This window comes from Nipponia nippon, unplaced genomic scaffold, assembly GCF_047370975.1.
Source record: "Nipponia nippon isolate SJK-2023a ecotype South Korea unplaced genomic scaffold, ASM4737097v1 scaffold_1, whole genome shotgun sequence".
NCBI classification, from domain to species: Eukaryota; Metazoa; Chordata; class Aves; order Pelecaniformes; family Threskiornithidae; genus Nipponia; species Nipponia nippon.
In genome coordinates, this window is record NW_028262290.1 from 155,914,744 (window position 1) to 155,933,067 (window position 18,324).

General features: G+C 40.7%; 1 protein-coding gene across 7 annotated transcripts in view; it reads left to right on the top strand.

Annotated features, from left to right (window-relative positions):
* Positions 1–18,324, top strand: part of DIP2C (DIP2 acetate--CoA ligase C (putative)) — a 327,799-nt gene that overhangs the window by 165,943 nt on the left and 143,532 nt on the right. For 4 of the 7 annotated variants that reach the window (XM_087729737.1, XM_087729765.1, XM_087729757.1 and 1 more), the window contains exons 2-3: positions 11,493–11,564; positions 14,153–14,320. In XM_087729737.1, the coding sequence (XP_087585863.1) occupies positions 11,493–11,564; positions 14,153–14,320 (240 nt within the window). The remainder of the gene's footprint in view (positions 1–11,492; positions 11,565–14,152; positions 14,321–18,324) is intronic. The other 3 variants (XM_087729774.1, XM_087729791.1, XM_087729782.1) reach the window with 1 other exon arrangement.

Genomic DNA, 18,324 nt, shown 5'->3' on the forward strand with positions numbered 1-18,324 from the left:
GCTTGGAATCGAGTTGAGTAACCAGATGATGTTAATTCATCTTGCTTTTTGAGGTCCTTCTGGAACAAAATGGGGAAATGGCATGAATACATTTTAAGTTGTTTCTTTTAAGAGTGGAATTTCAGTACTTTGGTTCATGCAAAAATTATGCTAGTGACAGTCTTGAAATGTAGTTTTTTACATAGAAAAGATGAAGTGATCTTGCACCTTATTAACATGTATTGCGGTTTGTGTATTGCAGATGCCTTTAAATAGCTGTTTGTTTTATTGTATCTGGCTGTTGGATCAAATAAGCTGTCAACAAAATGTATTTTAAAATATCAGCCTAAATTGCATTTGCAAGCTGTGAAATAAGGATTAATTTTTTTGATTTCTTGAGACCAGAGACAGATTTCATTTACTCTGTATTACCAGGACAGGCATTTTCTAATATTTATAATGGGAGATAGATCAATTTGTTCTGCATACATCTTCCTTAGTTTTGAGGCCCAGATTTGGTTAAAAATCAGAACTGGGTTTTCCTTGAATTGCAAATTAATTGCAGTGAATATTTAGTTATCTCAGGTCAGTAGGAAAACAAATACTTCCAGGAACTGTGCAGTTTGGGAAGCCTTTATCTTTTCAGAAACAGTTTGGATAGTCGTTATTATATATTAATAACAACAGAAGAAAAAAGTTTAATTTGCTGAAGTAGGCAACTAGATAATATCAGCACTAGAATGCTAAAAGCAAAAACACTGGTGGGGGAAAGTCCAGTGGCAAGAATTTGTAATTCTCAATAAGTGGCATTACGAGATTTACGAGTAGTGACTAGTAATGAAGTTTAGGAATGGGAAGAAGAGGTGATCTGAGCCACATGTCTGATTTTAATGGAATGGGATACTTCAGGTGCATTTTGAAAGAAATTTAATGAAAGACAGGAAGGTAAATGGAAAACTTGATAAAATACGATCTGAGTTATCTTTGATAAGATAGGCTGTACAAGACTGGCCTGATCTCTTGCTTTGTTAAGGTAGCTCACTTTTTTAGACAAATGAAGTTTGTCTGTCTGGAGGCCAGGAAAGCCTGTGGTACAGGGTTAAATGGAAAACAATTGTTTCAAGTTGAAAAGATGCAGATCAGTGGAAAAGTTGCAAAAAAGGTAAAGAGAATGCTGTAACAGCTTGGAATAAAAATAGGAGTCCAGCTGAATTTGGTTCCAGATGGAACTACATTATTTTCTGAAGGTGTTTGCCATGCTCTCCTGCAATACGGAGGACTGGACTCAGTGACCCAGAAGTTGCCATGTACCTGTCTGACACCTTTTAAGATCTCCTGAAGGATAAGTTTAGTAAAATGGGAGGTCAGTTTTTCTTCAAATGAAAGTGAGCAGTGAGGTTTATGAATAAAAGTATAGTCCTTCCCTCCACAATGCTGCTTCAGTGAAGGCATCACTTTCAGGTTGCTCCTCTTATTCCGCGTGCAGCCTCCATGTTCTGTCTCCGCGGTCAGCAGTTCGCCACCGACCCGCTGCGGGACAGAAGCAGTACTTAGGTGATCTGCTTCGGAGCTGGTGTCTAATGTTGTGCTAAAGTGACGTTCCAAGGCACAAAATTATGAACAAGTTTCCTTGGAACGACAGCATCAATATGTATGTACTATGGTGTTACAGTTCAGAAATTTCTGAGTGTGGTGTTTTCTGTTTCTAGCAATAATATCAGAATTACTTTTCCACTGTGTGAGAGATAGAAGAGTAACACCATTTTATACCTGTTTTGGGTTTTTTGGACTGTGGGATATGGGTGAGAGAATGTTGATTAGATCCATAAGGTGCACCTGAATGCTAACTCTTGCTGCATCTAAGTTGTAACTGCTCTTCCGCTTAGTGAAACCTATATTTCCAGGTAAAATAACATTTGGGTCCATCACAGCCATCTTAGCAAGAACGTAATTGAAAGCCAAGAAGAAATACCGCAGAAAGAGGTGTGGTTTTGGGAAATTTAGGTGGCTTACTCTATGCTGTGGACCATCTCCAGCCAGTCTCACAAAATACAACTGGAGAAGATGCCTTCATTTAATGCACGTGTTAGAGCATGTCAAACTAAATTCCCTTTCTCCTCCACAGGAGATCTGAAACAACATCTCACCTCTTAAGTAAATCCATAGATAACCATCTCTCAGAGGACATTCTAAGAAGGGAACTCTAAATAAAGTAATTTTATTTTGCACAGAACAGTTAGAAATCTGCTGAGACAGAGAAGATGTAAGCAACTGTTTAATGTTGTTGCTGGAGCGCTCATCAATCAGAGGAAGGGTGTTCACTTTGATCTGCTGTTCTTGCATAGCAGGATGTTGGACTGGGTGTCTGAGGAGGTCATTCCCTTTTGTATGCTTTTAAAATGAATATGTTTGTATATTTATATTTTCTTTTAAAGAAACTAAAGTTATTTTACTCTTGTTTGGAAGCTTAAAAAAAGAACGAGAGTTACTGGTGCCTGGATGGAGGTAACAGGGGTGTGGGTTAGGTTGTTGGGAGAATTGCTTATCAGAACTTGCAGATGTCTGAAGGCTTCCTCGAGAACCACATAACATGGTTCACATTAACTATGCTTGAGCACTCAGCTTGTGGTAGGGTTGCATCTCAACTGGTGGAAATACGAAAGCAGATGATGGGTATATCAGGCATTTATGGGCAATAGGTGTTTATGATTCTTGAACGCTGGAGTTTGTGATGGAGGGGGTTGAATTAAGAGTAGTAGGAAGTAACTTATTAACTGGACTTAGTAAATTAAGTACTATCATTCAAAAGAAAAATGTGAATATTGTCATGGAAGACACTTATGTTCCCTTCATAAATGATTTACTTTTTTTTAATTCTTCAAAATCATATGTGTCATGTAACAAAACATGGTGTACTAAAATGGTAGACCAGATTATTGAGAGCGATGATCTCCCAAGTGATGCATTTTTAAAGACATTATGGTCACTCAGCATAGTCATTACGGTAATTCAAGTCCCTGTTCACGACTACTTACAATTCCTCAATATTCTTCCACAACCATTAGCGGTCTTCTGATTGTTTGAACAGGAGTATTCCTGCTTCAGTTTCCCTGGTGGTAGTTAAGAAATCTGGGCTTTTCTGCGTTTGCATCCAGCTGACAAAGTATGTGGAAATTTGCATTTGCATGAAGGGTTTTTTTGCTCAGAAGAGGTTCTATTTTTACAAAAACTGTGGGAAGAGATTTGGACATTTTGGCATTCTAATACTATAGTACAACTGCTCTAAATACCTATTTTTTCAATCAACGTAATGTCTTTAACCCACATTAAGGTAAAATAAAATGATTTTAGATAGTGCTGAAACACTTCTATTATTGACTAGCATAACTAATCTCAAACACAAAAGCTTTATGGTGAACCCAAGTCAAAAGGGAAGAAGTTGCAATGTATCAAGTAAAAAGCTGTTCTTTTATTTTTTTTCCAGCATATGAAAATAGCAGTTCCAGATTTCTGTTCTAAATTGAAATTTGGGAAGAGCTCTGCAGTCATACTGTGGTGCATCAAAAGACTGGAAGCAAAATTATGGATGACGGATTTAGAAATCTGTAGCTTTTTAGAAGATTTGCATTCTCTTCCAAGAAGATTAACCCATTTGGACTTTTTTGGTTAAAATTAGTAATACTCAAAGCAGTGAAAAAATAAGTAGTTAAAAATACAAGGTCACAAGCAAGAGAGTTTTTTCATAGGCTGCTTCCTAGAGAAGCGGCAAAATAAGAAATTTCCCTATTAATCAATTTTATCATTTTACTTAGGTATTGCACGTTTTTCCTTTTGGAAAGCCTGGGTATATTCTTCTGCCCAGAGGAGGAGATATGCTTACAGACTGGTTCGGATGATGTATTTTCGATTTGGTTTTATACATCTACTGTACTGTACCTACTCCGTCAGGATTCCTTCTCCTCCCATTTTTTTTTCTCCAAAACATTTTCAAGGGCTGGGAAAATCAGGACACAAATTTGTGGAGTACCCAGTGCAGCGCAGCATTTGTGGAAATGTCTTATTTGCTCTGAACTGTAAATTCTAAATAATGATAAGTGGAATTACTGCTGTAATTATCTTTCTTTAGGGAACATTTCTAACTTGAAATATAAAGCCTGTCTATTAAATAACATTTATCAGGAATGTTTCCTTAGGCATACTTTTCAGAATTGTATTTTATTTTTATCTTGAGCAAGATCTGACTCTGCACAGTTTGTGTTGGAGACAGGGAGAATAACTAGAACAGGCAAATGCCTCATAGGCAACAGGAAAGCGAGTGGAGAGATGAAAAATGAGCTTCCAGCAGCTGCAAAAAGGATATACACTTCAAGGGTGCCCTATAAGCCTTATAAAGCAATAAAGGAAGGAAAACAACATTATGAAGGGTCCTAACAGCCATAAAATTCCAAAAATGGCAAGGATTGCTTTCATTATATAAAGTGTTCGTTAAAGCTTTAAATAATGAAATAAACTCTTGACACTGAGAATGGAAACCTTCACTGTTCAACCAGCCTCTGTTTACTTTACAATAATCCAGGCCATAAAAGTAGTGCCGCGCAAATACTGCATTCTGGGGGAGCTCCGGGATGCCCGAGGACCACACAGTTCTCCGGCTTCAAAGGCGCGGGGTCTCCAGCAGCACGCCCGGCCCCTGGCCTGCCGCCACGCCGCTGGCAGCCGCCGCTGGTCCTCAGCTCGGCCCAACGGGAGAAAGTCTGAGTCAGAAAATCCCCAGGATTGTTTTCATTGGCTTAAATTAGGTGTTTGGGGGTTCTTTTTGGGGGGAGGGTTTTCTGTTTTTTTTCTTTCTTCTTTCTTTTGAAGCCCAGGAGGATTTTGGGTATTGGAAAAATGTGCTGAAGACTTTGGGACCAGAAAGTAAGTGGGGAAAGTCGTGAAGGGGTCTTCTGGGATTCGAGGTGGAGATACTCAAAAATATCTTCTATGTAAAATGATTTACTACTCACTTACTTGTTTTAAAATGTAGAATTTGAATTAAAACTAAGAACTTAGCAGATTATACAACAGATATTTGTCTAGCAAAGAATGGGAAGAAAGTATTTGTTTTGAACAGGAATACTTTTAAAATTCAAAAGACCTTGTATCTGTTACTTTAACAGTGCTAATATAGTTTATCTTATCTGTTAATAGCATGATCTGTTTAAATATTTTTTCCCGAATTAGAAGCCACTTCAGAAAACATTATAAGCTGTAAAGTACACGTGGAGCCCTCTTGCTTGTCTGTCATTGAAAGTCAGCCATTTTCTGCTTTGCTTGCAAAATACAGGAACAAAATGTATCCTTGGGGAAAAAAAAGAATTCAGCTATATGTGGGTAAAATTATCATTGAAACCTTTAAGCTACAGCATACTCCCCTTAAAGGCACTTGAGCTGTACTGTAATTTATGATACTGTTTGCAGTAGAAGTGTGGGATCCCATTAAAAATTTTTCTGCCCAGTGCCATAGTTTACCATTTGTTTCTTCGTCATAGCTCTGAGTAGTTTTCTAAGCTGCTGATGAGGTTAAACATCTTTTTTAAAAGACATTGGAAAAGAAAACGGCTCCTGATATATTTTTGTGTTCACATGAGATATATTTGTGCAGTTTTGATGTCTCTGTACTTGCACTATCCAAAATGAAATCCTTTGTCTCTTGGCGTATTTTTGGGAGACCAGACAGGGAGACTGTCTGCATCATGAGTGGGAGAAGTAAATGAGTCACAGTTCTCTTTATGAGGAGCTTTGTTTCATTCAAATCCCTCTTGCCAAGATGCTGACACTGAATTTGAGTCATCAGCAATAAACAAGTCGTACAGAAAATTGAATCTTTAGAGGGCAGAAAATCATGGGCAAAGGAAAGGCACTCACCGGTGAGCTCTCTGTTAGTCTGTGTTTGAGAGGAGTTATTGATTGCATTATTTCCCGTGGCAGATTTTTCCATAAGTGCCTTAAACTAATTCAAAGTCCCGGTCTGAAATTTCATTTCGAAACATGCATGTGTAGTGAAAACCAGCAGCATCAGTCAGGCTTCGAGATCACTGAAAATGGAACTGAGTTTTCACCGCACTGAACAAGGTGATTGTAGTCCCTAGTTTTATCATTAGCTTTTCACCTGTGCTGTGTCCTAAAAGACTGAGAGCAGTAAGAAGTACTGCCATCTTCCAGGAAAAAGGAAATATTTGGTGAAATTTATCTTGTGTTGGGTTTGGTTTAGTTTCCCCCCCATATAATGCAATTATCTTTTGCTTGAATAAATTTACGTTGTATATCATGGTAGCCGTCCATCAGGACTGGACATGTTTGTGTTCAGGAAGTGATAATAGATCAGCTAATATATATTTCAATTGAAAAGGAAACTTTTATACTGTATTGACTTTAGCAGTTTACTTCCATGAAAGTAGCACAGCACCTTACTTGTCTATGGTACCAGCGTTTCTAACCACTCTCAGCTTTTGAAGTTTAAGTGCTTTAAAGAAGGGTGGTAATGGACAGATTTTTCATGTGGAAGTATTTTGACATTTAATAACCCTCCCACTAACAAAATGCTAAAAAGTCAATATTTTGCTGATTACCTAAAATGTGACTTTTTATTATTTTCATTTTAAGGTGTAATTCTGTAATCAGTCTAGGACGTGACATATAAATGGATGGAGCTGACTCATGGAAGGGCCAGGAGAGGGGATAGGATAACAGGAATGATTTCAACATTTACAGGAATTTCTTCTTCCTCAAAATGTCTTGTACAACGTGGGGTGTCCCAAGAGGCTGTCTGTTACCTGGCGGTCCTTCCTCCCTGGCGATGAGCGTGTGTGCTGTGCGTGCCTTGCTCTGACCCGCCTCCCCCGGCTTTGCCTCATCGTCTTTGTAAAGAGGCAGAAATCCAACACTGTTGAAGGGAAGAGAAAAATAGAGTAAATTTTCGAAGAAAACGGAGGATATAATGCAAACAGCAGCAGTTGTGGTGAGCAGAGTCGAATGAACTTACACTACAGCGGGGCTTTGCTAAATATAGCTACAAAATACTTGTTGTCTGTGAGCGCCGATGTAGGAGAGCATTGACATCTGCAACTCGGGAAGTTGCAGGAACAGGGGCACAAATCACAAATAAAGAGATGGGAATAGGATTACGGAGTGCCAGAGCCCTGGTCCTGTACTCACTCAACCGGGCAACCTGCCTCCTTGGAGGGTTGGATGGTCTTTCGTTTGTCCTCTCCCTTTCATTGAAAAAGTGGCGTTTTCCCTCTTGTGCCTGAAGAGACTCTGGAAGAGCAGAAATAAGAAATGAACTTGTTTTGTGGCAAGAGGATCAGTGTACTGCATGCCTGTTGTTCAGCAGTCCTTGACAGTCGATTTTAAATATGGATGGGGAAAAAATCAGGGTAAAATTTGCTCACTCTTGGTGAGTTCAGATCGCTCAGGCTCGTGCTTTGCTCTCCCCTGCTGACACCCCTCCAGGGTATACATCTGTGGCCCTCCGATGGTGGAAACCTGTCAAATCACCAGTGGAGATGAGGAGAAAAAGAGCAACATGTCCAGAGGAAAAAAACCTGGAGAATGCTGATGCAAGTAGGAGGCTGAAAACCTTGAGTGCAGTGAAGTGAATGCAGCCTGGGAGGAAGGGAGTGAGGAGGAGGAGGAGGAGAAGGGCCTGGGGACCAGCTGTGGGATGAAGCTGAGAAGCAGCGAAGCAGGGCAGAGTGCTCCAGAGCAGAGCCAGGGCTAGGGGATGGGGCAAGAGCCAAGGAAGGAGACAGGCAGACAGAGCACAGGGCTGCAGGGAGCTGCTAAACAGAGGTGCCACCTTTCAGCTGCCTGGTGTTATGTGGTGGTGTCTTGTCCCAGGGAGACCCGTCCCCAAAGCTCCCTGCAGCCATGTGCTCCCTCTGCTCCTGCGTGTCCTTAGTGCTGGAGTCTTTTCATCATCCCTCCATCCACGGCCTGGCCTTTTTCCTATAATCCGCTGCCGGCCTTGTCCCCTGCTTATACCGGCTTACCTCCCCGAGCTGTGCTGTGCAGCATTGCAACGTGGCTTGGAAATGCCACACAAAAGTAGGCAAAGGTGTCATGAGAAGAAAGCTAGAGAGAGATGCAACGAGGAGGTCGAAATGTCCAGGGGCTTTGAAGAGTTTGTTCTTGGAGGAAATAGAAAAACTAACACGTACTGTCTGCTCAAAAGACATTGTGGGAGAGACCCTTCTCCCTCCTGTCTTTTGAGTTGGACTTTGAATGCATGCAGCGAAGTCCTGAGAGTCTGCTGGCTTCTCGAGAGAGGAAGGTTAATTAAAAAGGGAAATGTAGCATAAATCCTGTATTCTTATGGCAAGGAAGTATAGTTTAGGTAATCCTGTTGATACTCTCCAAAAGCCAAACCTAAATTCAATATTGTACTGTGGAAGAGCATGAGTTAGGTGGACATAACTGAAAAGAGGTTTGTTCCTCATAGGATACTTGTAAAATTATTGCATTAATTTGCAAAGGAATGAAGGACATAGACCAAAGGTCTTAATGCTGTGTTTAAAAAAATGAGTGAATGGTAATGGATGATGAGAGCAGAGTTTAAGCTCACTTAACTTTTGGTGAGCTGTGTTTAGTATATATAAGGAGCTTATACAATGAGTTCAACATAGCTTTGAAATGCCATAGTTTTGCATATATTGTAATAATATTTTAATGGTAATTCAGCTATCGTTCATATTCTGAAGCCAGTCTACCTGAAAAAATACAAATTAATACAAACAAACACCATTAATCCTGATAAATAAAGCGCTTTCGTGCACTTCCCCAGACTATATGATACAGTTGACTTCCTTCCGCCTCAGAATGGTAATAGTGATGGTACAATGAACATTTTTTGGTGATTTTATATTTCGCTTTTACATGTTTTTTAGATTTCATTACCAGGGCAATGATGGACATGATTATGGAAAGATTAGTGATAATTCTAAATGATTTTGCTGTCTGCTGCTGGGAGTTGAAATATTTTCATACTAAATTGTCTCAAAAAATCATTTTATTGGTGATTTTTTGGTGGAGACAATGGGCTTGGGAAGCAGTCATCATTGCTCCTTCTCAGAATAATCCTTAACATGGTGAACTTCAAAAGAGTGAGTCTGGATGCTGATTTGAATGAAAACTTGTTATTGACAGGAGATAACACTTGGTCGTTATCTTTCCCACTTCGGTATCAAAGAAATGGCTTGTCCCCTGCATTTCTTCCCATTAAGGACACTATAGGTTTAGCAACTAGTGGAAGAAACTTGTATTGCAAGAATGGGCACAGGTTCCATGAGCAATGTCTAGAATGTATAGCTTGCAGTATGGATTTGCATGTGTATGTACTACCATGCGTGTGGAAGAGTAGCCAATAGTTAACCACCTATTGTTAATAGTTTTATATTTACAATGGCATTGCCAGCTCGCACATACCACAGTGGAGCGGTGGTTCTCCATAGGAGATCTCTGTTCTCCTTTAAGAGCCATAGTAGACTAATAAAATCAAATTTTTATTCAAATCGAGATGTGTCTGGAATGCATAAGAATTTGGTATTGATGAGCACAGTAAATTAATGGCATTTTGTTTAGCAAAACTTTAAAAGAAAAAATTGTTCATATTTTATAATTTTCAAAGAGAAATAAGCACATTTTTTCATTAAGACATTTTAATGAAGTGGTATCTAGAGTTACTGTCTGGTTTGTGAGAAGCTGGTGATTACAATGGAGAGGGAGCTTGTTTCACTAGTTTGAACACATGCCAGAAGTATTCAAAATCGGAAGAAATGTGCTTGAAGAGTCAGTGGGTTTGAACTTTAAAGGCTTAGGTCCTCTTGCCAAGTCTGCCACTTCTTCCCTGGGTAAATATGGGACGGTTATCATTTGAAGTGCTTCACTCTCACTTTCCTCATTTAAAAACACAGATATTTTAGTTGACTTCTTTTGTAGAGCAGTTTGAGATATGGTAGCGAAGAGGATAGGTGTTATTTTAAGAACAGTTTTTTAACCAGGGGCGAGAGGTTGGCTGAGGACACTGGCAGAGAGGCTTGGAGAATTTTGCCTCCTTACTGCTTATTGGAACCATCCTCAAGAAAAGGTCTTTCATCAAGGAACAGCATCCAAAGGTGTTTTCATGTAGTTACTGATTTCAGACTAACCCACAGGAAGCTCTGTCTATACATTGGTGATGATTTAGCATCCATTTACCAGAGCAGCTGGGATTGAAATGAGTATGTAGTTCTCTTGGCAAATGGTCTGCTTAGGTGAAGGTTGAACATAGGGATGGAAGAGCATGAACAGATGCGCGTTGCAGTATCTAGCTGGACATTACCACCAAAGCTCCACTTCTTTCTGTGGTTTCTGCCCTCCTAAGCCATCAACCTTTTACAAGCATACAAGTCCAGTGTTGCAACTCAACTTTAACTGCATGATGAGTCTCACAATAGCAGATATGCTTATTGGAAGGGTGGGGAATATGGTGTTATTTCAAAAATATTATAATTGTAAAACCTATCACTCTTTTTAGCATCCGAAGTAGCTTGTATTGAATTTAATACATACGTATATATGTATGCATCTGTGATCACACATTTGGAAGGAAGAATCTGGATATTTTAATTATACATGAATGAGTATTTTAATCATTAAAGGTAGATCTAGAGCTCCAGAGCTAGGACTGTATCACGACTTAAATGCCAAACCTCTCCTGAACTCTAACAAGACTAAAAGTATATATTTTGTTTTACATACCTATTATCTATCTAATAACTTTCTTGTAGGAAACTTTCACAGAAAAAATATTTTTTATCCTTACATTAGAAAAAGTTATCTGAGGAAACTGCAGACACAGTGAAGAGTCTTGAATTGAATTTATGAAATTCAAACATTTGTCTCCAAAATTTTTTTTGAGATTTAGTTGGAAAATCAGACAAAGAGTCTTTATGCTACTATTTTCTAGTGGATCTGTGGTAGATTTGGTTTGGTTTTGTTCCTCTCAGTACTGCTTAGAAATCAGCTAAAACATTTATATTGCAGAAATGATATAGCAGCAGTTTCAAGTCTTTTGTGCCTTACATGCTTGATTAGAAAAATCCCATTAATGATAGAAAATGCTAATCAGTGATGTGTTTTGCCAGCCACCACAGGCCCACGCACTCCATATAATCCATTGTTTATTAACCTAATGAAGGTCATTGTAGCTTTTGAAAGCTTGTGTGACAGCATCTCAAAATGGTTTTAAAACTCTGTGCTTCTGGACTCTGGTGCTGGAATACATCAAGGCTGGGTATTTACTTGTCAGGATGGCTCTGGCGTAAATGAGTTTTTTCTGGGTGGAATGATCATACTGTGCTTTTCATTTGTTCATTATAATTGCCAAGACAGACAAACAGTGCAGTGGTGGCTAAGCTGATGGTGCTGCCATTAAGCAGCTAGACATTGACTTTATCCACGTCTTATTGATTTTCCTTTTCTTTTCTTGGCAGGTGACATCACACAGAAGGGATATGAAAAGAAGAGATCAAAATTAATTGGGGCCTACCTGCCACAGCCTCCCGGTACGTGTATCTGTGCTTGCGATAGATGAAGATGTCAAGTGTACTGATAGTTGCCACAGTAAAAATCTGCATCTCTGAAGAAGTATATGTGGCAGAAACAAAGCTATTATGCAGAAAAAGCTTATTCCATCCATTTTATGTATATTTTTATATATATGTCCGCTTTGATGTGTGTGTACATTTTTTACATACGTTGCTGTGGGTTTGGCAGTCATGTCTGGAAAATAAAATCAGCCTAGGCTCGTTAGAGGGGCATTGTTTGTTAGCAGTAATGCAAAAATACAGAGGAAAACGTGATGTCCTAACTCATTGAGACCTCAGCCATGTAAAGCTTTCTGAACAGAGGCATACACAAGAGTGGAAGAGAACCTTGGAGTTTGTACCTTACTCCATTCCTGGGTTTTCTGTCCAGATCTCCCTTTTGAAGACCCTAGAGAGACCAGCAACATCCCTAGAGTTCAGCTTGTCCTATAATGCATGGGCAACCAATCCTTTATAGATACCTGGTCTCAGTGTGGAGGGATGGGTTGCACGTACCTGCCCAAAAGGTGTAAAAATATCTTCAAACTAAATTTAATAATGTATTGGTTCATTGAAATTATTTCCTCTCTCTCTCTGTAAGAACTCTTCAGAGTTCTTTCACTCTTCTGAGGCACTGGATCGTGAAGTTGAATATGTAGTTGTAGGTATTGGTGTAGGCCTCCATTTTGTGTTGGCCTCAGAGGAGCGTACCCCACACACTCGTGGCATCTCACTCACCTTACGGAGGCTCCACTTGGGCTTGGCTGTCCTCTGAGCCCTGTTTTTGTTGCCGGCCTGGGAACTAGTTTCCTCCTTCTTTTACAAAATCCTGCCTTTATGGTGGAGTTGATGGTTTTCTATTTAAACTGCTCATGTGTGGAGGCACTGCCTTGTTCTCTCTTCTTAAGATGTGTATATATATGTTAGCTAGCTCCATAGCAGAATGGTATTTTTGTGCGTTTGGATTTCACTTGGTCTGCTCTGCTGGTGGGAGCTCCACAAAAGAGATCAGTGTTACAGACACTTCCATTTTCTCAAGTGATACAGCCTGATTTGAGGGTGTCTGTGACATTTCCTAACCATTGGGAGCCATTAGAGAACGAAACAAATGAAATCAACAGAATTACAATACCAGAGGTGCAGTTATTAAATTTCTGGGTATTTATTGGTCTGACCAGACTATCAGACATACAGTAGTCTTCACAGTATGTTCTCATGAGACTTACTTAGTTTTACTGAGTTATGGAGAGACTGTTGCCTCACAGTAATCCTCAACACAGCAGTGCGGTTGGTACCAGTATTTGGTTATACAGTTAGTTGTGCCTTTTTTTTCTTCACACAAGAAAATACAGCTCTTTCTCCAGAAAGCTCATAGTCTTCTGGTCAAGCTGTATCCGTGGCTGAAACTGCTGGAGATTCATCATGCACGTAATGATGAAAGAGAGAAGGTGGAGGACCCTCCGAGGTTTATCTTTCAAGGTCTCTGTTGTGATATTAAAGTTTTCTGGTGTAAGGAGAAGCAGAGGGATCTCTGTAAGCCAGTCCTATAGTGGGGTCCGTTCAATAATGCGAAGAGGTCATGATTGAGGATGTAGCTGATTTAGCACTGTTTTAAAGATGGGAAGAAATGGAGGGAATGCTTTCTGCTCTACCACTTCCCGGAAGATCCTGCACTGGGAATGTGGGATGTGGATGAGTGAAGGAAGATTATAATAGGATGAAGGGGAAAAGTACTGAGATATTGTCCACTGTTTTCTTGTACGTAGATCAAGCTCAATCGTTTAGCTGATGGCTAAATGAATTATTTTATTATAGTGGAAGACACTGCTTCTACTGTTTTGAAGTATTTTCCTCCAGAAACGGATCTTATTTGTGCTTGGGTCTTTGCTGTGTTTGTACTTTTTGTTTGTTTTGTTGTGTTACCTTTTGGACAAAACTTGAAACAGGTCAATTTGATATTCTCCTTCTGAGACTTTACTCATCTGAACGGCTTGAGGTCCCTGCTCACTAGGAAGGGGGAGATGAATCCTTTCCAGGAAGAAATAGGATAACAAAACATATGCTGCCTTTTGTAAGCCTCTGTTAATATCTGAACAATCACATGACCAAATTAGTCATTTTTTTGCTTGTAATCTGTTTTGATGGGGAAACTGCAAGAATTTATAAGCTTTGGCAGTCTTGGATCTTGCTGTTAAAAGGGAATAGATGTTTTAGAGATATTTTAAAACAATATGGAAATGGACATGGCTCTTCCGCTGGGATTGGAGACATTGGGGAAGGGCAGGGATTTGCATTCTGTGACGGCGTTCAACAAACTAAAGGCAATCCAAAGGCAGTTCCCCTCTGTTGGGACATCCAGTCCTCTCGCTGCACCTTTGCTAACATTACTAACGCCCATGTTGGCAGAGTGGAACATTGACCCGCGTTGGCTCCGTGAGTGTCCTGTGGTGTCTGTGCGTGCGTGTGCGTGTGTGCTCTACTGCATGGGGGCAGCAGCTCCATTCGTTGCTGTAACAAATGTAAAAAAACTAAACGTGAATTAATTAGTTTTTTTCAACTTGTTACAGCAGCGAATGGAGCTGCCGCGGTACGGTGTAGACTGCAACACAGTGAAGGAGCTGCCAGAAGAATGCTCCGCACTGCCAACATTGGTGTCTGTGACATCCGGGAAGCGGCCGCTAGAGAGAGAGCAGCCAGCACGGCAGGAAACCGGCCTCTCTTTTATTTTCGTTTTGGTGAGCACAATGAATGTATCTTTTCCAGTCCATATCTGTCTGTAACTGTGCCTCATCTGGAAGCCTCTGGCAGACACCTACATCGATATGATAGACTAGGAGCTGCCAGTGACAAGGCAGGACAACCAAAGGACAACATCTGGAAGGCCGTTCCTGACTTTTATCTGCCTAAGAGTGCAGTGATGGGAAGGGAGAAGGAATACTCCTTAGTAACATTTGAACATGTTAACGTCTCTCTAGCTTCCATAGCGTGGATACTTTGGAGGAGGTTTCATACAATAAGCTGGCGAAACACAGGAAGGCATGTGTTTCTAATTCCCTTTTTGGCACTGCCTTTTTATAGAGCTCTGGACAGGTCCAAGCCCACCAGAATCCGGAGGAAGCTGTAAAAAATCTAAGCACCCCTAATTCTGTGCTATTTTCCAGTAGAGATCTCTGCCTGAGCTCCGCTCTCATCCAAACCATTCAGAAGCAGACTGACTTTTAGGAGCAGGCATCGGGCTGGTAGAGCAGACCAGAGGAAGAGCATTCTTCAGGGCTACTTGTCTGCAGTGCGGACAGGCAAGGCATGGCCCAGCCATGCCTGCATAGCTGTGCAGATACCTGTCCTGCCTCCGGGGGCTGACCTGCGGCTGGTAACAGGCAGTCTGCTCCTACTCCCTGGCTTTGTAGCAAGGCTGCAGAGGATTCACAGCCCCTCAAGACACCAGATTTTCTCTTGCTAACCATGTGGGCACATGGAGGGCATCGCACTTTTGCCTGTGCGCTTGTCCACGCTCCCACAAGGCAGTCCAGACACGGTGTAGGAGATGGCTAGAGAGAAGATTGGATTTGCAGTTCTGTCAGCACAAGACATACCTGTAAAAAGATGATCCCTTTGAGATACCCTTTCCTGCTCATTTTCAAACCAATTTGCCATAATACTATAGAGGAGATCCATATCGGATTCCAGCTGTGGTGGTTGTATTTGTCCTCTTACGTGGGGCTGCTCTAAGTCAGGTTCCCTCAGTCTGACATGATTAACTTCCTCGGCCCAAGATTTTTGCAAAATGAGAATGATTAAATTTAAATTGCAATTTCAGGTTTAACAGAATTAATGATACAAAATCATGTAAGTGCTAAATGTAGGCAGTAGAAGGGTTGGCTATATACATATATAAACACACATATATGTATATATAGATATATACCAGAGGTCTTTTTCATAGAATCATAGGATACCAGCTTGGAAGGGACCTCAAGGATCATCTAGTCCAACCTTTCTAGGCAAGAGTTTGTTGTGCTCATTGGGATACTGTCATTTTAGAAAGGGAGAGCTGTTACTTTTCAGGAATGGGTGTAATCCTAATCCGAAAGGGGAAGTTGGGCAGCCATGTGGTCGATACTGTACCAGGTGATGTGGGAGTTCACTGTTAGGCTCCCCGTTTTTGACAGGACAATCCCAGAGAGTATATTGTCACATATGCTGTACAGCAAACGTACAGTGTCTGACACACGGGGGAACGTGCTGGATCTGCTGCACATCTGCAAGTTGACTCCGCAGTGCATGCACAATAGATCTGATGCATCCAGATGCTGCACAGACTGCACATATGCAAAGGACATTTGGACTGTTCCAGCCAGGCTGTCGAACATCCAGAAATCCGGAATGGATATGCTGTGTTTGGCAGTGTTAATGGGAGAAGGGATAGGGCGAGCCCCCTTTTTCTTTCCCATTAAATCCCCACCTGCTTTAACTTAGGGAGACAAAAGTACAGCTTTGTTTCCTCAAAACGCTTTCTCAGGATGTCAGTTTGTAGCTGGAGAGGTTCTGTGCACAGACTAGTTTTTCTTTTCGTAGCATGCCCATATGTCAGACATCTAAAACTGATAGTGAACCCGGACCTTTATATCTGCACGTATATCCCAGTCTCTCTTGTGCTGTGACCTTTCTCTTACTGCCTCTGTAGAGGAGCCCTGACAGCCAAGAGCTGAAAGAATAACCACTTAAACAAGCATTTATTTCAGAATATCTTTCTGAAGATTATCTTGATTAGATCAGTCAGTTCTGGGTAAGATAACATGTGGACAGCTGCGTGCACACTATTAAGAGAAAAACCCTCCCTAGAAGAAAAATAACTAAATTACCTGCATCCCCCGTAAGCTGTGTTTTTGCCCAGTTTGCTTCCAGTCTTGTGCCAGGAAATTTGATCATTCATTCACAGAACAGAGACGATGTTGTTATCAATTAAGCTTTGCTTCTGACAGCTTAGACATGGGTGGTTCCTTCTCTCTTAATCAAGTGCTGTGTCTACACTAGATTACTTTCTGTAATTTCCCATCATTGGTACCACCAGTGTAGCTCTATTTGTAGTGTAACCATGTAGACCAGTCACCAGTGCTTTATTTATTACGGCTAATAAACCTGTGAGATGCGGTGTTTAAAAGGCACCTGCTGCTCCTTTCACAGGCCTGGAGACAGATCGCTGCCTCTCCCGCTGCTGGAGCCCCAACAGCACCAGCACGGGGAGATATCAAGCTACGCAGTGCAGAGAAGATAATACATTCGCACAGACGATCCCTTTACCTTATGAAGGAACAATTTTCTGTTGAATTACAGGAACCAATTTCCGTAGCCTCTGTTATTAACATGACATATATTTATATATCTCTCTCTCTGTAATGTGTGCATACATTTGCATACTTTTCTATGTGTATGTGTGCATACATTTGCTTTCAACTATTCCTGCTGCTAGCCCTTTGGGCACTCAAAGTAAACTTGGCGATTACAATTTCATTTTCTTTTCCACAGACGTTATTTGGATTGCAACATTATTTGGATTGCAAAGATTACAAGGAAATGTTTAAACAAAGCTTGATTCTGGAATCGAAAAAAACCCCTCAAGTATTCACTTTATTAATAATGAGTATTCCTATCACATCTGCCTTCCTAATTCTTAAAGATTTTGTCAAGGGATAACCATGATGGAGCATTTCAAAGCATGTATGTGTGTTGAGAACGTGGATCTCATTGAAAGGCATATGCATTGCATAACTCATGGACGCATTTCTGAAGACAACGTGACAGATCTTTCACAGATGAGAAACTGGCACTAGATGAATGCTTAGTAAGTCTTGTTTTTCAAAAAGAGTTTTGGATTGAATTGGTGGATGCCTTGCAGAGCCTAGTTTGGTTAAAAAGCAAGGTTCTGAAAGCATCTGAGAACCACCCCTTGATGCCATCACTTAAAGCGTGATGGTTACTGCTTTGCTTTTGCCGTGCTGTCTGAGAGCCCAGTTATCGTTTTATCGTTTTATGCATTCTTTATTTTTTAATGGCACCTCTGTTTCCTATCCTGTAGTAAGACCTCATAATATTAAAACTTGTTCCAACACAGAGCAAAAAATACCTTCCTTGAAAGACTTTACACCCTAATAGTAAGGCCAAAAAATGGGTGTCAGGGAAGAAATGAGTCCATGATGAAATCAGTTAGTAATGCGGGTAGTGGTTTCAGCACTCAGCGTGATTGGTTTTTTGGGGAGGATATTTTTAGTACACATCAGAGTCAGGGTGTTTTTCAAAGAATTTGAAGAATTTCAATGAAATACCTGTCGATGTTCATGAAGACCATCTGTGAAACATAAGAGCATAGGACGAAACATGAAGATGTTTGTCTAAAAATGGGACAAACGGGTGACAAAAGATGGCTCAGTCAGAGGCGAGCAATGCCGGGTAGAAAGGGGAGATACCTCTGAGGGCCTTGAAACAAAGCTTGCCTGTGCTGGAGCAGAGGAGTTGGAGCCAGTGGAGGCATGTGAAGAGCTGGGTGCCACTGTCAAAATCAGAAACTGCTGGAATTCACAATACTGCCCGAATTTGTCTGCAGCAAATTTGTGAAGGATGGATGTTAAACTGCTGGCAGTGTAAGTGGACCAGCACGTTGGTGAATGTGTTTGCGATGTGGATGGGTAGCCTTTTTCTACATACTCCCTTAAAAGAATCTTCGAATACACTGAGGTACACT